This window comes from Myotis nattereri, assembly GCF_964212035.1.
Source record: "Myotis nattereri genome assembly, chromosome: 13".
In the NCBI taxonomy this organism is placed as follows: Eukaryota; Metazoa; Chordata; class Mammalia; order Chiroptera; family Vespertilionidae; genus Myotis; species Myotis nattereri.
The window spans coordinates 18446718-18473265 of NC_138088.1; the positions used below are offsets into that span (position 1 = coordinate 18446718).

At 38.9% G+C, this 26548-nt stretch overlaps 1 protein-coding gene across 4 annotated transcripts in view; it reads left to right on the top strand.

The window, feature by feature from the left end:
• Positions 1-26548, top strand: part of ASCC1 (activating signal cointegrator 1 complex subunit 1) — a 134383-nt gene that overhangs the window by 81651 nt on the left and 26184 nt on the right. For all 4 annotated transcript variants that reach the window (XM_081105325.1, XM_081105324.1, XM_081105323.1 and 1 more), the window contains 3 exons: positions 1723-1842; positions 17199-17323; positions 19961-20046. In XM_081105325.1, coding sequence (XP_080961451.1) covers positions 1723-1842; positions 17199-17323; positions 19961-20046 — 331 coding nt within the window. The remainder of the gene's footprint in view (positions 1-1722; positions 1843-17198; positions 17324-19960; positions 20047-26548) is intronic.

Genomic DNA, 26548 nt, shown 5'->3' on the forward strand with positions numbered 1-26548 from the left:
TCCCACATTGGAGAGGGCTCTCCTGAGGGCTCCCAGATTGGAGAGGGTGCAGGTCGGGCTGAGGGACCCACCTCCTGTGCACGAATTTCATGCACCTGGCCGCTAGTTTGGTATATAAACTTTTTGTGTTTGACTTCTTATGCATATTTTTAAAAATGTTAACTTTTTAATAGAGAGTACATTTACATGCTTCAAAAATTTAAAGGTACAAAGGATAAGCATTGAAGAGTTTTCTGCACACTTCTTCCCATTGCTATCCCATCAAGCACCCTGCTATACTCTCTAAAGGCAACAGATGTTAGCAATGTCTTTGTTTATTTACAGAGATTTTACGTATGTACAAGAAATATATATGTGTGTATATATATATTCTAGTGGCCTGGTGCACAAAATTTGTGCATGGGGGGGGCGTCCCTCAGCCCAACCTGCACCCTCTCCAGTCCAGGACCCCTCGGGGGATGTCCGACTTCCAGTTTAGCTGTCTGGTCTAATTAGCATATTATGCTTTTATTAGTATAGAGTTTCTTATCCCCATCTTTTTCATAAATAGTATATACATTGATGTGTACTTTAAAAAAGAATATATTTTTATTGATTTCAGAGAGGAAGGGAGAGGGGAGAGAGAGAGAGAGAGAAACATCAATGATGAGAGAGAATCATTGATTGGCTGCCTCCTGCACACCCCCTACTGGGGATCGAGCCTATAACCCAGGCATGTGCCCTTGACTGAAATCAAACCTGGGACCCTTCAGTCTGCAGGCCGATGCTCTATCCAATGAACCAAACCAGCTAGTGCCTTTTTTAAAACTTAAAATATAATCATTATGTATCAGTACCTGAAAAGCTTCCTTAGCTTTGAATGGCTTATTTATTGCTCATAGTATTTTGATTTATGTAATCAGTCCTATGTTATTGGACATTTAGCCTGTTGCCAGTCTTTTGCTACTCCCAACAATGCATCAGTCAAAACCCTATTGCATCATATCAGGAGGCACATATTGTTTGGTCTTTTCTTTTTGTGTGTATGATAAGCTTGATCAGTCAATTTGAGAGTGATCAGCCTGATCCATTGTGTAGAGGGGTCTCTTTATATTTCCTCCAGCCTTTTGTCTAAGTTTTAGCATCCATTGGTGAGCTTGCATAGATCCATTGTTTTATCTGGAGTTGCAAAATGGTGATACTCTAATTCTGTTATTGCTTCTGCATTTTTCAGTTGGAATTCTGTAAAGAACTGTTCTTTATCAGCTATCATTGCATATGTAGCTGAATTCATAATTATTTCATTAGGGTTAGTTCCTATAAATTGAGTTGACTGGGCAAAGGGTTTCTTTTATTGAAGATTTTTTATAAATATTGTCAAATTGTACTTAAAGATGTGCTGTTAGCTTTTACACTCCATCATTGTTATATGAGTGAAATACTGTGCAACTTATAGAAATAATGATGTAAAACCTCAGAGATGGTCAACACATCAGTTGTCTTTGTCAATCAGAACTATCATTGCTTGCCTTTTTCTTAGAGTGCTTTTTAGTGTGACTTTGGAAATACTAGTGTTTCTAGTCTGTGTGCATTAAACATGTATTAATTTTGAAATTAGAAGGATGGTTAAATAATGTTAGTAAAAAAAGCCAACAACTTAATTTTTGTAGTTTGACTATGTATATTAACCATGTTTTAAAATATATAAATAATTATAAAAATCTAATGGTTTTTCCTTTGCAGCGACATTTCTGGGGGCAAACCCCTAGAAGTAGAGATGGAAGGGATAGAATACATGAACGATGATCCTGGCATGGTGGATGTTCTTTATGCCAAAGTTCATATGAAAGATGGCTCCAACAGGTACGTTTCTGGAACGCTTCTTTGTTTTAGTCAGGAGCTGCCTAAAAGCATCCCTGGAAGTTCAACTACTTTTGATTCCTTTTCTTTAAGATCTTATTATTACAAAGAGTGTGTTAATTCTTCTTTTTTTTTTTTAACAGAGAGCTGATAAGTTGAAAGAGGAATTTGTTGTAGGAAAAAGTATTTTAGTCTGATAATTATGAAATTACTTGGATGGTAGATATTGACAGTAGCAATCTAGTTTTTATGAAACTCAGTGCTTCCTTCATGCATTCCAGGATAATAGGAGGCAGGAAGGGTGGCATTTTAGGTTGTTAGTTACAGAAGTGAAATAATGCAGATGTAGTGAATACCCAGGCAAAATGGGGATAATCTATAATAATAAAAGCATAATATGCTAATTAGACCATCCTTCCGGACAACTTTCCCAACAAAGCCGGGGCTGTGAGGGAAGCCCAGGTCCTGGGTGCCTGCCAGTGCTGGCAGCTGGGGAAAGGAAGGCCTACTCTTGCACGAATTTCATGCACTGGGCCTCTAGTAACTATATAAATTTCATAAGATTATTAGGATTGAATTAATCTATATAAAATGCTTTAAGATAGTGGGTGGTTGGCATATATACTCACTCATCAAAACATACATCAACAAATGTTTAACCTTGCCTGTTGTGGCTCAGTTTGTTGGAGTGTAGTCCGGTACACCGAAAGGTGGTGGGTTCAATCCCTAGTCAAGGCATGATTGGGAAGGCAACTGATAAATATTTCTCTCTCATATCGATGTTTCTCTCTCTTTGTCCTTCTCTCTAAAATAAATAAGCATGTCCTTGGGTGAGGATTAAAAAAAGTTTATGCCCTAACAGGTATGGCTCAGTGGCTCGAGCATGGCCTGTGGACTGAAGGGTCCCGGGTTCATTTCTGGTCCGTGGCACATGCTCAGGTTGTAGACTTGATCTCCAGTAGGGGATGTGTAGGAGGCAGCCAATCAATGATTCTCATCATTGATGTTTCTATCTCTCCCTCTCCCTGCCTCTCTGAAATCTATAAAAAAATATTTTAAAAAAAGTACTATTTTTTATTTGTTTATTACCACACCTGTAATCCAAGCTATTTCTGAGGCTATACTAGGCATCCAGAGCCATTGCAGGTCTTTGGTGAGCAGAGGAACCCAACTTGAATTAGTTTTTTTGTGTGTGTGATCTTTTCATTAAGGTAACTTAGAACAGAGCTCACACTAAACAGAAACCATCTAGAGCAGTGATGGCGAACCTTTTGAGCTCGGCGTGTCAGCATTTTGAAAAACCCTAACTTAACTCTGGTGCCGTGTCACATATAGAAATTTTTTGATATTTGCATCCATAGTAAAACAAAGATGTATATTTTTGATATTTATTTTATATATTTAAATGCCATTTAACAAAGAAAAATCAACCAAAAAAATGAGTTCGCGTGTCACCTCTGACACGTGTGTCATAGGTTCACCATCACTGGTCTAGAGATGTGGCTTCTTTCATTCTGCATAAGGTCTTCAAGATTAGTTCTTGTTATAGCAAGAACTAGCAAGTATCAATACTTCATTTCCTTTTTTTAATATATAGTTTTTAAAAAATTTATTTCAGGGAGGAAGGGAGAAGGAGAGACAGATAGTAAACATCAATGATGAGAGAGAATCATTGATCTGTTGCCTCCTGCATGCTCCCCCTGGGAATTGAGCTTGCAACCCAGGCAAGTCCCCACACCGGGAATTGAACCTTGACCTTCTGGTTCATAGGTTGATGTTCAACCCCTGAGCTAAGCTGGCCAGGCAATAGTTCATTTCTTTTTATGGCTGAGTAGTATTTCATTGTGTGGAAATACTTTTGTTCATCAGTTGATAGACATTTGGGTTGTTTCTACCTTTTGGTTATTTAAATAAAACTGTTTTCAATTCTTTTGGGCTGACTCACTTTTTAAATGATTACAGTCATGGTTTTCATTCCCTTGATTAACCTTGTAATTTTATAGGGCATCATAGTCACTCAGCCTGACTGCTTTTAATTTGTTTTGTTATCCTCTATTATGGGATTTACTTAATTTTTGTCAGTACTAGTATAAACTTTATTGTTGTAAGACTAATATCTGTGATAGTCTTATAGACATGCAGTTAACAGGAAGCTATATATGAAAAATATACATGGAATTACAGTGTTTCGTGAAATAAACTAGTGAATATTTCCTAATATAGGCCTTCAAGTCTGTTTTTTATTTTTCCCCTCTTCTTCCCTCCCTCTCCCACCCATCCCCCTTCCCCACCCTCTCCCTTCCCAGCCCCCACCTTTCCATGCCTCCTCCCCATCTTCCCTCCCTCTCCTCTCCTCCCCTGCTCAGCCACTCTGCTTCACCCTTTATTTTGGCCCCCACTTTGCAGGCCACCCTACTGTCCTGTACCAAACCCCGGTTCTTATCTCTGTCCCCTAGGCCAGTTTAGAAACTGGAACAGAATGTCCCCGTGTCTCTGGGCCTCCTCTCTGCCTGGCTGGGCAAGGACCTAAGTTGAGACCCCCCGTAAGGGTTCTGGCTTGTCTCTGAAACACAGCCCTGGACGGTCCTCACTTGTCCTTTCCCTGCATGCTCCTGAGGTGGAGGCTCAGGCGCGGCTTTTCCTGGCTGCTCTTCAGGTCTGTTTGGCACACGTGCCATAGACTCTGTAGTTTAACCCTGTTCTTGTTGGCCCCCAGAGGGAAAGAGAGTGGTCACTGAGAAAGGATGATAAAATCATTGCCTTGAGTCTTCCCAATGGATATGTTTACCTTTTGCTTTTAATAGTTAGACCCTTAGTTCTATGGAAGGTCTTCCAGTGTAGAGAATCAATAGGTTCTTGAGATTTGTTAACCTAAAAATCAAAGTGAGGTTCAATAAGCATTTTTTTGAGATCCAAAAGAAGAGCTATTTGGGAAGCACTGATTCAGGCAGAAACCCAAATAGTTCCAGATAAGGAAGGCAAAGGAAAGGATAACAATTACAGCAATTATGTCAGTAGAGGGAAGACATTCTGTAGGTGCAGATAAGCTAACATAGTGATACTAATGCTAAAGAATGTTTAATTTTCAGTCCAGTAGTTATAATATATGCTTTCTTGTTATCTTTGCAAATAGTTGTTGAGGGTGTAATGTTGCTTTAGGCTCACTCCAAAGGTTATTTTGCAGTTTTAACATTCCAGAGGTTTGAGGAGTAAGATGTGCAAGGCAGTTCCTCTGGATGGTGGTAGCTCTGACTCCATTTTAAAGTGGCTCCATTTATATTATACTAGAGGCCGTTAGGGTCAATTTGCATATTACCCTTTTATTATATAGGACTTTTTTTACAGATTGGAAGGAAAATAAGTGCTTTAGAAGTTAAATGTCTTTTGAAGATAGTGCTCAGACATAATTTGTACCCACATTAATGGAAGGCTAAGGGCTCAGAAGGTTGAAAACATCCTTTATTTTTTCTACAGATCCAGCCCTTACAAATTTTGCACACTTCCTGTTGTCAAGGCCTTGTAAGTTGAAAGGTCTTGTGAAGTGTTTGTTCAGTGAATTGTTATCAATGAACATTTTGGAGTAATTCCCATCTCTCTTTCCCATTTTCTCTTTTCTGTTGCTCATCCCTCCTTCATAGGAGTCACGTTTATGTTACTTAAAAAAGATTTATAGCCCTAACGGGTTTGGCTCAGTGGATAGAGCGTCGGCCTACAGACTCAAGGGTCCCAGGTTCGATTCTGGTCAAGGGCATGTACTTTGGTTGCGGGCACATCCCCAGTAGGGGGCATGCAAGAGGCAGCTGATCGATGTTTCTCTCTCATTGATGTTGCTAACTCTCTATCCCTCTCCCCTCCTCTCTGTAAAAAATCAATAAAATATATTTTTAAAAAAAGATTTATAAATTCCCCTCCCCAAATCTATAGTGTCTGAGGGACTTGTACACCTCTTATTTAATTCAGTATTAAAACTATTCAAATGGCTTCTTTGTGCAAAGTATTTTGCAAGGCCATATAAATTGATACAGAATTGAGTAAGACATGACCCTGTTTTTAAGAAATGTTTCAGTCTTTTGCATTTCTTTATGTGAAGAGACACAGCAAAATATAAGAGGCATGAGGGAGAGACCATGTTGTAATAAAAATACAAACACTCAACTTTCTTTGAGTGCTTTCATATATTTTAAGTAAAAGATTCCCTTAAAATGATGTGCTGTGAAGTGCCTGATCAGATTTTTTCCTTTGGAAACAGCTGGGACAGTGTAGCTACACTTATTGATGCATCCTTGGGTTTGGTAAAGCATGACTGGGTAAGGCGTTTGTGTTCAACCTTTTACTCATTCTTTAGTAGCCTGCTATTGCTAAGACTTAATTGTTGAACAAAGTGGCTATTCTGTTCTGTTCTGTTACTCTCTCAAGACTCCACTCTTGCCCCTCAAAAGAATGGCTTTCTCACACTTTACTGAGCACATGAAGCTAGTTCATCAAGCTCCTTACTTTTTCCTTCACAACCTACCTATTTTCATCATACCCACCCCGACTCAATTTCACTTTCTTTCTGAAGAATGGCACACATTATTTCTGATGAGGCTAATCCCTTTACTTAGTCTCCTTCCTAACAAGAAGGAATGACCCCATTCCTCTTATCTCCTCAGGGACCTAGCACCATCCGTTATTTTACCCTAAAGGACATTTCCAGCCCCCTTTTCCCGTAGGTACTTTTCTAATGCCCTGTATGTGAGGTGCAAGACAGAGTAGGGCTCTGTCTTGAGGAGGAGGAAGATGCAAGTAATTAGGGCACACTGGGGTAAAGGCTATAATTGAGGTTCTAGGGGTGCATAGGTAGGCAGCAAAACTCTTGTCCGTGGGCAAATTTTGTAAAGGAAGGCTTCAGATGAATATTCTTGGCTGAATAAGGAATTTGCAGGTTGAGGGAGTAACATTTAGGAAAGGGGAATAAATAGCAAGTGCAGCTCTAGAAGCTGTTAATGCCATGTAAAGGAAGCCGGGTTTTCATTTGATCATTTGTTTATTTAACAAAAAATTATTGAATGCCCGCTTTGTGCCAGGCACTGTGCTAGGCTTTGAATATAGAATGGAATAAAGCCAGACATAGCCATTGTCCCCATGTAATTTACAGATTGGTGGAGAAAGCAGATGTTAACAAATAGCAAATATGTAACTGCAAAGTGTGATAAAGACGAAGCAGGAAGAAATGGTGCTCTACTAAAGAGAGAAAATATTATGATGGGGTAGGCAGGGTCAAGAAAAGCCTAAGGAATTGTTATTGAATTGGGATCTAAAGGAGTTTACAGGCCAAGGAGGTGGGAAGGCTCTCCTCACCTTTTGTTTCAGGCAAAAGAAAATGCAGAGCAAAAGCCCTGAGGTAAGAAAAAGCCTAGCAGATTCCAGGTATGGATCAGGCATAGTGAGATGAGAAAGCCGTGTGAAGAGATTAAAGGGGCTTGGATTCAGGCCGTAGCAATAGATATGAGGAAAAAAAAGATTAAATACAAGTAGAAGAAATAAAAAGAAATTCATATCAGTATAAATCATAATGGAATTTCAGAACACTAAAGACAAAGGAAAAAGTCCTAAGTCACCTACAAAGGATTGGCAATTATAAGAACAGTGGACTTCTCAGGATCAACAACAGAAGCCAAAACAACAGAATATTTTCTAGCTGAACCGGTTTGGCTCAGTGGATAGAGCGCCGGCCTGCGGACTGAAGGGTCCCAGGTTCGATTCCGGTCAAGGGTCCCAGGTTCGATTCCAGTCAGGGGCATGTACCTTGGTTGCGGGCACATCCCCACTGGGGGGCATGCAGTAGGCAGCTGATTTATCTCTCTCATGGATGTTTCTAACTCTCTATCCCTCTCCCTTCTTCTCTGTAAAAAATCAATAAAGTACATTTTTTTAAAAAAGAATATTTTCTAGAGAAAACAATGGTCAACCTGGAATTGAGTATTCAGGAAAAAAAATTTTTTTAAAACAAAAGGTGAAATAAAGACTTTTATAGATGAACAAAAACTCAGAGGTATCTGCAGTAAAGGAACGTCTAAAGGATATATTTCAGGAAAAAGAAAATGAATCAGAAAGTTTGGGGTGCAAGAAGGATAGTATGAGATGCAAAAAGGAAAGTTGAGTACATACAATGGAAAACATTGTTTATATAATTGGAGAGTTTTTAAAAAATGATAGAATTAACATTGTTCACCTAACATAAATGTCAGCTAATAGCATGCAAGTCAGGACTAAGGGGAATTCTGGAGCTGAAGTATTTTAGAAATTTTTTATTATTAGGGAAAGGTTTGTTAAGGTATTATTTTAACTTTGTTAAGCTAAATGTGCATAATAAAATTTCAAAAGTAAGTCTTAAAATAGTGGGAGCAAATTCCAAAGAAATAGAAAAAGGAACAAATACAAATTCAACCCAAATAAGGGTAAGTAGTATAGAAAAGAAATGGAATGAGTGGAAATTAAAAAGTAAGGTGGTAGGAAGAAGTCCACACATATAATACTTATATGTTAATGAAATAAACTCACCATTTAAGAAAGGTGGTATAAGATTAGATATAAATAAAATCCAGTTAAATGCTCTTTACTAGAGATACATCCACAGCATAAAGTTGTGAATTTCTAAACAGGCCTCCCCAAAATGTGCTGCTTTTCGAGCTGAAGTCAATTGAGACCCTGCAGGCTCATGAGAAACTGTTACCTCGTTCTAAAAGAATTTAGGTTAGGGGCCTTGCCCATAGTAAGAGTTATCATCAGAAGTAACTTCTTATGATCTATCTATATGACAGGGAAAGCTTCTAATTACCGAACATCTGCTCTTATTGTCCTGCAAACGACCTTCCTCTCCTCTGAAGTCCCAAGGTGCCTTACCTCATGCTTAGTTCAGAATGTCATATAATACCTTATTTTCCCTTTCTGTCTTTGAACCTCTCAAAGGGAGGACACTCATGTATGTGGGGGGTTTCTGACACTCATGTATGTGGGGTTCCCATACATACTTATGTAATTAAATTTGATTATTTTCTCTTATTAATAAGTGTCATGTAGATTTAGTTGTAAGACCAGCAGAAAAGAACCTTGAAGGTTAGAGGAAAGTTTTTTTTTCCTCCCTAACAGTTGAAATAATAGAAAGGAAAAAGATACACTAGGCAAATACCAAAAGAAAGTAACAGAATGAAAAGCAGGATAGGCTTAAAGAAAAATATATTATTAGCAATAGAGAGGACTGTTACATAATGATAAAAGGTTCAATTTACCAGGAAGATGTAATAATTCTAAACTTGTATGAGCAAACAGAACAGCCTCAAAATAGATTAAGCCAACTTTGTATAATTAATATCTTATTGGGAAGAAACTGAGAAACCCAGCATTATAGGAGAGATTGCAACTATTGGAAGGTCAAGCAGCTATAAAATCAGTGAAGATACAGAAGATTTTAACAGTTAAAAAGTTTAATCTAATAGTCATCTCTGGAATTATATACTCAGCATTAAAGAATTCATGTTCCTTTCAGGCTCATGAAACAGTTGAAGTAAATTGATTACATAATAGATCATAAAGTAAGACAATAAATTTCAATGAGTTGGTATCTTACAAATCACATTTTCTTACCAGAAATGAAACAAAGTTATCTATAATTATCAAGTTATTAGTAAAATGTAGCAGTGATTGGCTATAACATTAGTATAATAAAATCAATTGCTTTTCTATACACCAGTAACAAACACAAAACACCATTTTAAAAAGACACCATCCATTTACAGTAGCAACAAAGACCATAAGGCACTTAGGAGTAATTATAACAAAGTTTGTTCAAGACCTTTTTGCAGAAAATTATAAATAAATTGAGAGACACCCATGTTCATTGATAGACTTAGTTTCATAAAGATGTCAATTTTCCCCAAATGGTTCTATATACTTTTAATGCAATTTATATACTATGTATGTAATTGAAAAGAAGACCCAGGAATAGGATGGGGAAATATTTAAAAACTATTACTGTAATTCAGGTGAGAAGCAAAGACCTGAAATAGAATAGTAACAATTAGGATTTATAGATCAATGTAAAAATAGTAAAATCTGCTTAATTTGGCAATTTTTTGAAAGTGGAGTGTAGGAGTCAAATGAGTATGATGCATTATGACTAGGCTGGTATATCTCAAAAATGCAAGATAAATTAAGACCAGGACATATAATAACATCCTACTTACCAGTAATGATAAAACTTAAAAATAATATCTAAATACATGCCTAGAAAGCTTTTGATGAAATTCAACTTTTTTTCATTAAAATCTTTCAGAAAGTAGAAATAGAAAGATATTACCTAATATGATATATATCTATTTTAAATCAAAAATCAACAATCACCTTGAATGGTAATTTTTACTAAGTTTATTTCCATTATAATCAGAAATAAAACATGGTTGCCTATAATAACCATAATCTTAAATACATTGTTCTGAAACTTGAGGCTAATTATACTTAAGCTATAAAACAAAGACAATTAACAAGACAAAAATTGTCATTTGCAGATCATATAACAGTCTACTAAGAGAAGCTCTAAAATTTACAAGACATCAGTAAAAGGACTAACAAGTAATTAGACAAAAGATAAATATCCCCAAATAAACAGTTTAGTACTAACAAAGTACTAGGCACTCTAATTTTAGACAGAATGAGGGATATAAATGGGTAAAATGACCTTTACCTTAAGAACCTTAAATCTATTTAAGAACTAAGCTATTAAAAGATAACACAAATTTTAAAAGTAAAAGAGAAATAAATAGGTGTTTGATAAGTGACACGAGAAGGTCTCTGCTGGTAAGAGTATAAGTTAGTACAAACTTTCCAGGAAGCAAGTTGGCACTTTATTTCAAGAGTTTTTCTTAATACTTCTTGGACTTGCTAATTCACTATAGAATTTTTTTCCAATGGAATTAATCAGATACGTGGACAGATATCTGTATGTGGAGATATTGCCTTAGCTGGTTTGGCTTAGTGGAAGAGCATTGGCCTGTGGACTGAAGGGTCCTGGGTTTGATTCCAGTCAAGGGCACGTGCCCAGGTTGCAGGCTCGATCCCCAGTAGGGGGCGTGCAGGAGACAACCGATCAATGATTCTCTCTCATCATTGATGTTTCTGTCTCTCTCTCCCTCTCATTTCCTCTCCAGAATCAATTAAAAAATATTAAAAATATATATATTTGGAGATATTTATTACAGTATTGTGTATAACAGTAAATACCAGCAACAATCTAAATATTCATCAAAATCATATTGGGGGAGGAAATGGAAAATGTTCATTATAAAGTATTTATGTGATGAAAACAGATTACAAAACAATTTGTAAATATACATTAATTTTTCCCCCCTTAAAAAGTGGGGCGAGAAATAAATCAGTTAATCTGAATATATAAAAATTTTATCAGTGGTTATTTCTGGATATTAATTTTTTCTTTTCACCTCTGATATATAAAAAATATTTTTGTTGCCCTGGCCAGTGTGGCTCAGTTGGTTAGAGTGTCATCCAGTGCACTGAAGGGTCGTGGGTTTGATTTCAGTCAGGACACATACCCAGGTTATGGGTTCCATCCCCAACTGGGGCATGTACAGGAGGCAACAGATCAATGTTTCTCTCTCACATCAATGTTTCTCTCTCTCCCTTTCCCTTCCTCTCTGTCTAGAATCAATGAATTCTAGATTTAAAAAATAAAAGTAGCCCAGTCTGGTGTTTTTCAGTGGTTAGAGCATCGACCCATGCATGGAAGGATCCCAGGTTTGATTCCCTGTCAAGAGCACATACCTGGGTTGTGGGTTTGATCCCCTGCCCCAGTCGTGGTACATGCAGGAGGCAACCAATTGATGTGTGTCTCTTACATCGATGTCTCTCTCTCTCTCAACCCACCTACCCCCACCCCTCTTCCCTTTCACGCTCTCTAAAAATCAATGGAAAAAATGTCCTTGGGTGAGGAATTTTTTAAAAAGTAAACAATTTGCATTAAAAGTAAATTTAACATAAAAAATGTTGCTGCCCCGGCTGGTTTGGCTCAGTGGATAGAGCGTTTGCCTTTGGATTGAAGGGTCCCAGGTTCGATTGCAGTCAAGGGCATGTACCTTGGTTGCGGGCACATTCCCAGTGGGGAGTGTGCAGGAGGCAGCTGATCGATGTTTCTCTCTCATCAATGTCTCTAACTCTCTATCCCTCTCCCTTCTTCTCTGTAAAAAATCAATAAAATATATTTTTAAAAAATGTTGTTATAACAGGCGTGTTATACTTGTTTAGGTATGCTCGGTATACTTGGTCAGGTCACGATCAGTAGTAATTAGTATGTGTTTGTAAGTGGTAGAATTATGGTTTGACCTAGCTCTGTTTCACTGTAAAGCCTGTACTTATAATGGGGCAGACAAAGGCGATTAAAAATAATTGGAGACAGACTGCTTTTTGTTGAAAAGAAGTTTGGTGAAAAGAAGATGAGAGAGGTGTATGTATGTAATTAGAGTTAAATCCCACAGCTGTGCATCCCAGCATCCCTGTACTGCCTTCCAGTTTGTACTATCTTCCTTTCCCAGCCAGACTTCTTTTAGCATTGTTTTCTCTTCTAAAAATAAAGCCTTGCAACACTGGCTGGGTAGCTCACTTGGTTAGAGCATTGTCCTCATATACCAAGGTTGTGGGTTTGATCCCCGGTCAGGGTATAAAAAGAATCAACCAATGAATGCATAAATAAGTGGAACAACAAATCCATGTTTCTCTCTCTCTCAAAAAAAAAAAAAAATCAATGAAAAAAAAAAAGCGTTACAGGTGGGTAAAGTGAAAATTACATGGCTCTCTTTCCCCTACCCTGACTCTCTCAGATTTCTTCCCCGATAGGTTATAAGCAGAGCTGATACTGCTGAGAGTCCTTGTCTGTGCGTATTATTTTACACAAATGGGATCACATTATGCTTATTGTTCTGCAGTTCATTCGTATGAAATATTACCTAGTCATTACTTTTATGTCAGTGTGTATAGATCCTATGAAATACTGCTACATTAGTCCTCCTAAGCTATAGCCTATATACCGTAGGACTTACTTGCTTAAAAATCTCCCATCATTTCACATCTTTTGAAATCATTCATATTCCCCAGTCTAGTATTCAAGACCTTCTGGTATGAAACCACCTTAATAGTTCATCTTGATACTCTACTATCTTACACTTGCTCCAGGCCCCAGCCAGCTGCACTGCTTATTGATGATCGTATGTGTCTTTGTTAGTATTTTTCTTGTGTCTAAAATTTCTCTCATGTTACTCATCTTTTTGTGTCCAAATGCTATTTTCCTTCTTGCTGTCTTTCCTGCTTCTTTTTCCCAAATAGATTTTTGGGGGCAGAGAATATGTCTTTTCAGCATTATATATTCAGTGCCTTTTATAATTCATGCTCTGAAGAAGCACTAGTATAATCTAGTAGGAGAACCAGACGGACAAACTTGAAAATTAAGGGACCATTTCTGAGAATCCTAAGTAGAGCACACCTTATAAGCGGGGGCAGCATTTCAGAGGAGGATAGAGTCACTGCTCATGGGTACCTGGGCATAGGGATGTTAGGGTGGTTATGAAGGCTTCATGGGAAAGTAGGATTTGAATTGGGACCTGGAAGGAGGGTGTGGTTTGCATAGGTGGAGGGAGGGAAGGGTGGCTGTTGTGGCCCAGGGAACAGAAGGCCCAGAGGTGGCAGCTGTCAAGTTGCTGAGTGGAGAAAGCCAGATGAGGAAATGAGCGTATTGAAGAGTGCTGGGTCCTGAGGCTGCACCAGGAGATGCGGGGCAGGCAGCAGGAGTCGCTGGAACCTCCAGCACAGGGAGCGCCCTGAGGAACTGGGGTACTGTGAGGTCATCCCATGCCAAGCTGTGCTGGAGTCTGAGGCAAAGGAACTCAGTAATCCTGACCCCATCTTCATTCACAGTTTTGATATTCTGTTCATTGTAGATTTTTTTGCATTAATTTGTTAAATATATTGCATTAAAACATGATTAATCTTGGTTACTGCATTTTTAGACACCCTCTTAAATTTTGTGCCTCACTTCCAGTCCTGTCTATTTCTGAGGTTTGGTGGAGGGGACATGGGTATTTTGTTATTAATCATGGCTTACTCATGTTATAAATATTCTTTGGTTAGCAGACAGTAGTTCATAAAAACAATTAAGGTAAAGAAATTAGAATTTTAAGATTAATTTGGAACTTTGGGACCTGAAAATCAAAAGGGGAAAAGAATCGTTTGGGCTCCTAAGTCAATACCTAGGGGAGAATGACTCCTTCTTGCTGCAGCGTATGCAGGGCAAGCGGAAGAGAGTGGTTTTGCTCACATCTACGTGAGTGAACGATGGCTGGGTGGGGGGACCAGAGGCTGTTGTCCACTTGGAGACAGGCCTTCAGCAATTCAGCTGCTGCAGCCAGAACAACTGCTGGAGGCAAGCTTCCACAAATGGGCCACACAGAGTGAACCTGACCCACATCTCACATAAAACAAACCCATCCAGCCATGCTTAAGGAGAAGCAGCTCACTGCTTACCACAGGGCCATGGCCCAGGAAGCAGCGGAAGATTCATGAACTCTATACATGTCTCAAGGCTACTTGAGTCCAATAAAAGAGGTGATGTTTGATACTAGTACATCAACAAATATAAAATCTAAAAAATATGAAATCTATTGTTCACTAGCACATTAGTGACTAATAAAGGATTATTTTGAGCCAGGAAAGTCAATGAGTATGCAGCACAAATCTCAAATAAGGCCAGGGAAAGGTTGAAAGGTGCAGGCACCTCCCCTTGTTCTGTCCCCAGGTGCACTGCCCAATCTTTTTTTTTTTTTTTAATATATTTTTATTGATTTCAGAGAGGAAGGAAGAGGGAGAGAGAGAGAGAAACATCAATGATTAGAGAGAACCACCGACCCGCTGCCTCCTGCTTGCCCCCCACTGGGGACCGAGCCTGCAACCTGGGTATGTGCCTTGACCGGAATCGAACCTGGGGCCCTTCAGTCTGCGTCCAGTACTCTGTCCACTGAGCCAAACCGGCTAGGACATGCTCTGTCTTTTGATGTGACCTCCCAGTCAGGGCCAGCATTCAGTGAGAGCTTATTTGGGCTCCGGGTGGCTGTTTTGGCATGACATGTAAAAGCCACAGGCTACATTTTATCATCAGGTGAGTGGGCGGGCACAGATGATGGCTGATTCTGAGGCCTAGGACCAAGATCCTCTCCACCACATACTTGCTGGGATAATGACCCCTCTTGTTGGAACTACTGGCAAAGTTGTTCTTCAGAGTTGAAGGAGAGATAAAGAGTTTTCCAGACAAAAAAGCTGAACAAATTCATCATCACTAGACTGGCCTTGCAAGAAGTGTTAAAGGGCATTCTCCAAGCTGTTGAGCAAAATACCTGAGCAGAATGAAGACTTCTTATGCAGAAATTGCTTCTGGTGGAGGTACTAGAATGAGTGGCCATCATTAAGGTAGAGCTCATCCACTGCAGAACCACCTGACGTGAGTCCATAAGGGGAATCAGTCATGCAATTGCAGCTGTGGATATTCTTTTATGTAGTTACTAGAGGCCCGGTACACAAATTTGTGCACAGGTGGGGTGCCTCGGGGTGGCCTGTGGAGATGGGGCCCCAGCTTGCGCCCCCAGCCTCACAGCCCTGCAGCCCTGCCTGGCAGCCCACCTTGATCTGGTGCTGCCCGCTTACCTGCTCCACCATCCTGCCACGGTAGTGCTCTTTTTGGGGCCCATTGGGGCCAGCAACACCTCCACTGCCAGCGCTGCGTCGCCAACACCCACCATGTTCCGCGCCACCCCCTGGTGGTCAACACACATCAGCGAGCGGTCGAACTCCCAGTTGAACTCCTGTTCAAACTCCGGTTGAATGGTCACCTGAGGGGACAATTTGCATATTAGGCTTCTATTATATAGGGCTAGGGGCCACCGGTGGGGTTCCTTGGCCTGGCCTGCGGGATCAGGCCAAAACCAGCTCTCCAACATCCCCCGAGGGGTCTCCGATTGCAAGAGGGTGCCAGCCAGGCTGAGGGACCCCACCAGTACATGATTGGGGCCGGGGTCGGGGGGAAGGAGAGCAGCACAGATGTGGGAGGTTGGCCAGCAGAGGAGGGACTGTAGGAGGGCTCCAAGGTGTGTCCGGCCGTCTCACTCAGTCCCGATCAGCTAGACCCCAGCAGCAAGCTAACCTACCAGTCGGAGCGTCTGCCCCCTTTTGGTCAGTGTACATCATAGCAAGCGGTTGAGCTGCCTTAGTATAGCATTAGCATATTACACTTTGATTGGTTGAACAGCCGACTGGACAACCAGACACTTAGTGTGCCGTGCCAGCACAGCCATGGGTAAACCTAAGGGGGTGGTGAAGGATTAGAAAAGACAAGACAAGAGAATAAAGGTGGGTCTAGGTGGGACGCTGCCCTCTGATTAGAGAGAAGGTGCCATGACCTGCAAGCTGAGTCTTTACTTTATAGCCAGATTCCACGAGGCAAAGTAAGGGTTTGGTCAAGATGTTTACAATGTTCTTGCAGATTTCAAATCTTACTCAATTATGTGCACCTGAACTATCAAGCCCACATCACTCAACCTCCTGGGACCACAGGTTTGGACCATAAGGTCAAGCTTACAACTGTAGCCTTTGGTTATAATTGTGCTGGGACTTGCACATGGCTTTGCCATGAGAGGATCGTGCCCTCTTATTAGTCCGAGGCTTGAACCTGTCCAAACGCTGTAGCCGCTCTCCACACTTAGCATATTAGGCTTTTATTATATAGGGTCTTTATTGGTTCTGTACTTCCACCTCATTGAAACAATGGTAAGTATCCAGTGCTACTGGGATAATCACATGCATACTCCTTCCCAGTGAGCAAATACCTTAGAGTTGTACCAGACCTCACTTGATCCTGGCAGAAACACATCAGCCACACAAGTTTTTGGTTCTGTGAATAGATGAATCAATAAAGCCCTTTCTTTTAGGTAATTCTGTTGAGCCTGGCTTCTTGAGATCTATTCTCAAAATAATAAACTTCCTTGTTTCTTCAAGACCATGTTTAAACCTCCTGTGAAAACCTCGTCCTGTCCATGTACAGTTGATCTCTCCCTGAATACTCACCATCATGTTTTGTAGTTATTTGTTTCTGCCTTCTTCATAAGGCTGTGAGTTTCATGATGGTAGGGACTGTGGCCTTTTATTCCTCTTCTTATGCAGGGCCTTGTACAGTGATAGGCCCAGAGCAAGTGCTTCCTAAATGTTGAATTAGTAATCAGGGGCTCATGGGTTTACTAAGATTTTTGTACTTCTCTCTTCCATTTCATCAGGCTGCAGGAATTAGTTGATCGAGTCCTAGAACGTTTTCAGGCATCTGGACTAATAATGAAAGAGTGGACTAGTGTGAAACTCCATGCTACTGTCATGAATACTCTATTAAGGAAAGATCCCAATGGTAAGTCCACAGAACTGTAGCACAGTTTGTCATTAGTAAGGCCAAATGATAAAATCTCTAGAGTTTAAGTAGAATGGGCCTATCAAATAATTTCTGATATATCTTCTTTTTTTGATCTGTTAGCTTGTTTAAATGAGCACAGTGGAAGTGTGCAGGGACATGTCTAGCATGAGATCGTGGCATCCCTACTCTTTTATTTCTGTCATACACAGGGTTGTCAGGTTTAGCAAATAGAAATACAGGATGCCCAGGTAAATTTTAGGTAAACAGTGACTAATTACTTTAGTATAAGTATGTCCCATGCAATACTTGTTGGCTTATTTTGAAAGACGAAAGGAACATTAGCTGGTAAAAGTAAATGTTAGACCAGTGGTTCTCAACTAGTGGCAATTTTATCCCCTAGAGCAGTGGTCACCAACTGGTGGTCCATGAGGTCCGAAAGGTTGGCGACCGCTGCCCTAGAGGATATATGGTGTTGTCTGGAGACATTGTTGTTGTCACAGTTAGGGGGCTAGGGGTGGGTTTCTGCTGACATCTAGTGGGTAGAAGTCAGGGATCCTGTGTAACCCTCTGCAACACACAGTATAGACCCCACAACAAAGAATTATTCAGTCCAAAATGTCAACAGCACCAAGGTTGAGGAATCTTTTGTTAGTAATAATTTTTTCCCCCTCATAGAATCTGAGGCTTCTTATAAAAATGCCTTGTTTTAACCCTACATTTCAAAAAGGATCTTCTTTTCTTTCCACTTCCCCTCCCCAACTGAAAGCTTCTTGAACACATTCAGCATCTGTCTGATCAGCCACAAATTCAAGTTCTATGCAGCTTCTTTTTCAAAGACCTGTTGTGTAAAAGATATCAGCACAGAATCCCATGTTTAGTGTTGTTTTTTAACTCAATAATTCTTTTATTTTGATTTTAATTTAACCACTTGTGGACTACTTCAGAAGTGTTAAGAAATGACTTGCAGATATACTTAAAAATACTGAATTGACAGCTAAATGAATGATATGTTCTAGGCAGTTCTCATTTTGTCACTTACTCCATTTAAACTCAAGGTCCTTATGTATACCTCATCTCTTTCCTGAGCTATAGAAACTCTACCTGGGAATCGAGAGAGAAATACCAGGTAATCTCCACTTCCACTTCTCTGTGAGCTTGGGTTTGGAGAAATGAAACTCAGAAAGTAGAAAGTAAGATACTAAACAGGATTGAATCAACATAAAGGGACCCCAAAGTAGAGGGATGGAACCAACTTTTTAGGTTATAAAATGCTCCCAAGAACCTATTTCTAATCAGAATTGGCATCTGATTTCTCTACATCTTTATTATGTCTTTTTTATTATTGCCATTCTGTGGGTGTGAAGTAGTATCTCATTGTGCTTTTTATTATCATTTCCCTAAAGGCTAATGCTACTTACAGATTTTGAAACTATCATTAAACATTTCAATCTTCAGATATGATTACTGTTTTTTGTAGATAATTATTTAATATGATTTACTTTAAAATTCCACATCTTCTCTTAACAGGGGACTTATTTTTAAGTTGCAAAATATCAATGGAATTGGGAGCTTTGATTAAGAGAATATTTCTAATTAGAGAAATGGTTCCATAGTTACCCATGTATAATTCCAATGGGCTAGCTAAAATATATTATGTTCATGGAGTTAGCACTTAAATCTTAGCCCTTAAATCTGGTTTTTATTTTATTTTATTAAGGGCTAAGATTTAAAGACATATATATTTTATCAACATATAAAAATATATATTTTATCAATACTGACTTGGTAGTCCCCATACCTATATACAGTAAAAGACCATACTCACAAATGGAAATGCAGATATTTTTTAGGACAGGAAAGGGTTGATATTTTTGGAAAATATCTTCAGAGTTAAATAATTCTTGAGGATGCTTTGATTTTTCTATACCCTGTATTCTTCTTTGTGTTGAATTTTTACTTGAAAGGGATGTAGAATAAGGTTTTATGTTTTCTTTCCTGTTATCCCTTTCTTTTGATATTCCTTTTCATGCTATACTTTAAGGACATCTTTTGGGATAAGCAAGCTAAATTAAATCAAGGAGTTAGAGTGCAGCTTTGATGAGGCTAAGGCCATAGATTTGCTACATTTCTGTGTAGAATGTCTATTAGGATACCTTTGATTGCAACTAAAGGGGTCTTCCTCATTTAGGGGGTGTTCCAAAATCAACCCAAAGCATGGTTGTCAGCATTGTTGACTAATGTGTGAACTTTTGTGTATTTTTATATATTAAAAATACATGCAGCTTTTATAAAATCCTGGGTTTTTAGACTGTGAGGAGCCTTTGAAGATCAGCCAGTCTTAACCAGTAACTTTGACTAAGTAACTTTGACTAAGAATATGGCTAGTTACATAGGTAACGTACAATGACTGCTTGAACAATGTTGAATGAATAAATGTATACTGAATGTGTTGATAACAGAGCTAAGACTAGAGACTGGGTCTCTTGACTAATACTGTGATGCTTTCTCTCCATATTATGCCACTTTCCAGATAGTACATGGATATTTTGCTAGTTGTACTTATAGAAACCCAAGAGAAAACAAACATAAATAGCCCAGGCTTCTCTTCTGACATTTTCTTTGTTATATTTACAGCTGAAGGCAGGTACAATATCCACACAGCAGATGGCAAATATATCTTCAAAGAAAGAGAATCATTTGATGGCAGAAACATCTTAAAGGTCAGTAAGAAAGAGAGTGAATTAGAAATCCATTGACCTGTGTCCTAAATAAGCAAGGAAAACAAGTCGTTCTCTTTTTCACAGTAAAGTATATATTTCTTATTCTTCCCATGAGGCTCATTGACTGAAAGGGTTACTTAAAAACACTTTTTTTAATGTCCTAAAAGAAAAGAGAAATTTTTTGACTCTGTTAAGGCTGTGGTATCTCTAGAGTATTTGAAATTGATGATTTAAGCAACAAGAATCCAACTACTTGGATCCATAGGAATAAGTTGGTTTTTAACCTGGTGAGTTTTACACTGTTATTTTTATCTTTGGAGGTCTGAGTTTGCATTTTTTAAGTGAAAATAGAATTGTTTGTCTTGTTCTAGAAGTTTTCTTTTCTCCCACAAAGTGACTCTCCAAAGTTGTTTCATAATCTATTTTTACTCAGGAACAGCTCATGTCCTAAAAAGTAGGTAGTTTAGTTCTGACTGTTGAGGCTTTTCTTTCTCCATGTTAAATTAATCCATGAAATTTAAATAAAAGGAGCTTTTCAGGATTGCATTTATCTTTCTTCCACAGACCACATTCTGTAATGCCCACAGTTTATGCCCTCTCTATCAGGTTAACATGCCATTGCGTTTCCGGGCAAAGAGAAACATAAGTTGATGCCAGTGGAGAGGTTTTTGATTCTGCATTTCGCTTGTTCTATAATGGTTTAGGTCATACATTTGCAAGGCCATGGATGTTTTCTTTGGAGCTGGGAGAGAGAAAATGCATATAATCAGCTTTAGCTTTGGAAATACTTTTCTTTTTTCTTCCATACCCCGTCCTTGTCCTTCATGCCCTTATCTCATTTTGTCCCTTGACAGTTTTCTTGTCAGTTGCCTCTACGTACTGACATCACTCTTCAGCAGCTGCAGAGCCCAACAGGGCAATGACAGCATTCACTTAGGCCAGTGGTTCTCAACCTTGACTTCACATTAGAATCACCTGGGAATTTTTTTAAAATTCTGATTTCTGGGCCTCATCCTCCGGAAATTCTGTTTCTTTGTTACTAATGTTGTGGCCCCACCCCATAACAAAGAAGCAGAATTTCCGGAGGATGAGGCCCAGAAATCAGGATTTTAAGAAGATTCCCAGGTGATTCTAATGTGCAGCCAAGCTTGAGAACCACTGACTTAGGCCAACATTCCAGCTCCCACATTGCTGAGTTACATTGATTCCTTCTTTTCCTTATACTGTATCTTTCCTCTTTTTAAGTATTTTTCTTGTTTTCAAGTATTTATGGTAATTTTGGGTTTGAGTGACAGGCTGCTAATGAATTTAGTTGCAATTAACTACTGATTTTCTCAGGCCACAGCTTCAGTGTGATATGAATCTTTCTCTTCCTCTATCTCATTTCCTTGGAGACTTTCCAGTAGTATAGTTAATTATTTTGCTTTTCTGTTGTTAATTTGATTAAGAAAGAAAATAGACTGAGTGGGAAAAGAAATCTGTAGGAATGATTCAAATCAACTTGGTTCTTTTGGAATTAGAGTAAAAACACAGATGATGTGTTGATGTGAAGTGCTTTGATGTCTGTAAGAGGGAGGTGCCAGCAGAGAGCCTGTGTGTGTGTGTGTGGGGGGGGGGGGGGGTGGTGGCTGTATGAACATTATGGATTTCTCACTTGATATTTAATTTTTGTCACTTTGTTAAGTCAGTTTTCCATTTAAAGATGCTTTGTTTTAAAATCTCCCTAACCAGCTCGGTGATGACATGAGTGTAGCTCCCTCTAGTGTTGGCAAGGCCTTGCTATATCTTGTATCTCCATAGCAGTAGTACCTGTATTGGTTCATGCTGAATCAGAGTTTTAGAACTGGGTAATTGGAGATCATTTCTTTAATCACGTTCCACACTAATGACACAAGATCCAACCAGGTTAAAGTGATTTGCCAAAGATTATTGCTAGTTAGTAATATAGTTTGAATCAGAACAAAAATTCAAAACTCACAAATTAAAATTGTTTCTGCTGCCTCCCATAAAGATACTCAGTGTTTATTTTTATTTAATATATTTTTTATTGATTTCAGAGAGGAAGGGAGAGGGAGAGAGAGAGAGAAACATCAATGATGAGAGAGATTCATCGATTGGCTGCCTCTGCTGGCCCCCGACTGGGGATGGAGCCCGCAACCCAGGCATGTGCCCCTGACCGGAATCGAACCCGGGGCCCTTCAGTCCACAGGCCAGTGCTCTATCCACTGAGCCAAACCAGCTAGGGCAGGAGTCCTCAAACTATGGCCCGCGGGCCACATGCTAATACAAATACTGTTATTTGTTCCCGTTTTGTTTTTTTACTTCAAAATAAGATATGTGCAGTGTGCATTGGAATTTGTTCATAGTTTTTTTTTTAAACTATAGTCCGGCCCTCCAACAGTCTGAGGGACAGTGAACTGGTCCCCTGTTTAAAAAGTTTGAGGACCCCTGAGCTAGGGTGATATTCAGTGTTTAGATAGAGATCATTAGATATTTAAAAGTAGGCATATCTATTTGAACTGTGATAATGTCTGATTAAAACTTGTTCCATAGCCCTGGCTGGTTTTCTCAGTGGTTAGAGTGTCAACCTGGGGACTGAAGAGTCCCGGGTTCAAGTCAGTCAAGGGCACATACCTTGGTTACAGGCTTGATCCCTGGCCTGGGTGGGGTGCATGTGGGAGGCAACCAGTCCCTATGTCTCTCTCACATTGATGTTTCTCTCTGTCTCTCCCCTCCCTTCCACTCTTTCTAAAAATCAATGAAAAAATATATCTTCAAGTGAGGATTAACTAACTAAATAAATAAATGAAAATAAAACACACACCCTTAGGCATTTGGGGCTAATAAAAGACACACACACACACACACACACACACACAAAACTTGTTCCATAAACATTGGGGCAATGGGTGTGCCAGTTTGTCTAACACTGTGTGGCTTATTAAGAATTGGACTTTTGAGCTGATTTTAATACTGTCACATACTTTTTGTGTACCATCTGCCAGACCATGTACCCTGCAGATAAAACAGCCATCCTATATAATAAAGATGTAATATGCAAATGGTCATTACACTGTGAAGTGTAACGACTGACCACATAACGCCTGGATCACAGATCAGCAGGAGGGTGGGGCAGAGAGCTACAAGTGGGTTCCAGAGAGCTACAGGAGGGGGCAGGGCAGCAGGCTATGAGGGGGGGTGGGGGAGGGGTGGGGGAGCTACAGGAGGGCAGGGTAGCAGGTGGAGAGCTACTAGAGGGCGGCAGCGAGCTACTGGCACACGGATTTGTGCGCAGGGCTACTAGTTATGATATAATCCCTGCCTTCCAGGAGCTTCCTGTCTTTGAAGGGGTAAGATGATTAACTGGCAATTTACAATACAAAAGGGTGGGGGCAAGTTATGAGTATGGAGGAGTACCTTTGAATACAGCTAGTTATAACAAAACATCCTTTGGTATGGTTTCCAATATTTTACTCCAGAAAATATCATCTTTCACCTGTGTTTAATCAAAGGGATTAACTTTTCTTTGAGAATAAAGGTGACATTTGGCCTCCCCAAATACATAAGAGGTAATAACTGTATTTGTAAAGTAGTTATAGCAGCCCACCTTTTGGAATTACCACAAATAGACATGTCTTTCTCCAATAGAAATGAGAACCCGTGGCTCCTGAAACTCTTAGGGGGAAAAATAAAAAAACCAATGGATTATACATATAGTTTTTGTACCAGATAAAATTATTATGTTTAGAAAGGAGGAAAAATTGATTTCACTAACAAGATAGGAACTGACTTGGAGTAAACAGAAAGGTTGACTGCGTAGTTTGTTAAGGTTGAATTCAGTTGCAATTAACTACTGCGTTAATATGTGTGCAGCATATTAGCAGCTACATAGATCGAGTGTTAGGAATGTGGTGATGGGTAAAGAATCAACTTAACCTACTATTTAAAGAGAAACAGAACGAGAATGCAAGTCATTGCTCATTGCTGTAAGAATTTAATAACAGCCAATTGCCATTCTCCTCTGTGAAGAGAACTGGTTTTGGCTCGATGCAATAGTTCTGGGTACCTTAAAAAGAAAAAGGAAAAAAGCTCTAATGACTTTTGGAATAAGAAGCCACGTTTTTCTTTTGTACATCTCTTTTGAGAGTTGTTGCAGGTATCTGCTTATTTCTGGTTGAAGTAAGACTTTTCTTACCCCAAGAAGGACTTTGAAAGAACTGAAAATTAAAGAATAATTCTCCTGTGTGTTTTTTAAACTAGTAGAGGAACAAACATATTTAGTTATGGTGGTTTTTTTTAATAGAACACTGACAGATAACTTTGAAAGGAGGATATTTGAGTGAAAAAGACCTAAGGCAAAGTAATCGGATAGTATACCCTCAGAGCATTCCATTTCTAATCTAATAAATACAAACTAAAATACTATTTGTTTATCCATGGGCAATGCTAAAATCATGCTGACCTAAAGACACACTGCCAGGAAGTAACTGCTCCCTTCCTAGCTAGAAGTAGAATGGTCATTAACTGCCAGCTGTGTAGAGAGAAATGGTCCTAATGGCAGTCTGTTTGGGGGACTTATGAAATGGCCTTAAGCAATGGAATCAGTATTCCAGGCGTGTGCTCTCAGCAGATTGAGCAGGGGTACAGTATTAACTGTTCAGAGGCTTCGCTGTAGCTGCAGAATGAAGAGGAGACATCAGAGCTTTCGTTGTACTCACCAGAGGAGGTGGTTTGGCACAAATAAAGGCTTAGTAATATATTTGGGAAGGAACAGAAAGAAAGTACTGTAGGTCCAAGATAAAGGACGCCATGCAAGTGCCATTTCTTTAGACACTTTAAAGTCCTGGGAAATTCAAGCCAAATAAAAAGGAAATGAATTTGTGCCTTTCCCACTTTATATATAATAATCTTTAAATTTAGAAAAAGAGGGAGTTTGCAGTATTAAACTATTTTAATTGTAATGCTTTACTTGAAAGCACATGTTAAGTCTGTCCACATTGAGACTTTTCTTGAAAGATGTAAATAAGAGTAAAGCAAGTATTTATTTTTGCTTTTGTTCCATCTCTTCCCCTTAAACTCTTTTAAAAGGACAGTTAGAATGAATACATTTAAATTAGATCTTTATTTAGTTTGCTTTACTTAGAGAAGTTTCTGTAAAGGAAGCTGTTTAAAAGTACATATGATGTTTTGGTGAAATATATATTACTGTTAAACAAATAATCACACAGTGAACAGTGTAACTACTACCAAGGTCAAAAAGTAGGGCATGCCTCCCATGTCCTTCCCTGACCAGCTCTTTAGTCTGTTTGTCCTGAGGTAACAAGGCACAATTACGTTCTCAAACAATCTCAGTGAAGAGGCCTAATTTGAATGATTCCTTTGTTTTGAAGTTTAGAAGAGTATTGAAAAGAGTTTTTATTTTTTCTAGGGAAGAGAGATGAGATTGAGAACTATGTAGTGATTTTTAAAGAAAAGATATTAATGTCTACAAAGGGAGACTAGTGTTCCAGAAAGTGTATTATTTCTAAGGAAGAAAACATTGTGTTTTTTTATTATCCAGTTCAATAGTCATATTATACTAGTATACTGTTCCTGAAAATTACTTCTTAGTCACATGGTTCTTCTTTAGAAATTTTTTTTCAAAACTCACCTTTTTCAGAAAGCCTTTCCTTGAGAGTCTATCACCAAATGTTCTATTGCACTATTATATTTGCAGCAAATTGAATGTAGAATAAAGCTACTACTTCTCATTACCACCATAGCTATGGTGTCATACTTACTACCTGATATTTCTGTAACTTGAAATTTAATCTTATTTAAGTAAAATCACTATGCATGTTGACACTTATTAAATTCAGTTCACTTGGACAGTTCAGTTCACTAATATATTTTTTAAAATATATTTTATTGATTTTTTTACAGAGAGGAAGGGAGAGGGATAGGGAGTTAGAAACATCGATGAGGGAGAAACATTGATCAGCTGCCTCCTGCACACCTTCTACTGGGGATGTGCCCGCAACCAAGGTACATGCCCTGACTGGAATTGAACCTGGGACCTTTCAGTCCATAGGCCAACACTCTATCCACTGAGCCAAACTGGTTAGGGCAGTTCACTAATATTTTGTAATAGCATTTATCTATAGCATTGAAAACAGTCATATTATTCTTGATAACCACATGAAGTATGCAACTTGTTAGAGGAGCAGATGTACAATTTTCTGAAGAATTTCACTTGAAAAATAAAATTAAGATGTTGTGAAAAAGATAAATTAGAGAATAAGAGAGCCCATGGAAATTACATATATGTACTAACAAATACATATATTCAATTAAGGAAGATAAAGTTAAGGAAATCTCTGGAAAAGGTGAAGAGAGAGAAAATATGAGGGAAAATATGACAAAGATGATCCTCAGGCATTGCAGAAGTTAACTATTAGGATTCTAAAAGTAGAAAATAGACCTGGAATGAAGCAATCTCTGGACTGATAGTAGCAGGTATTGG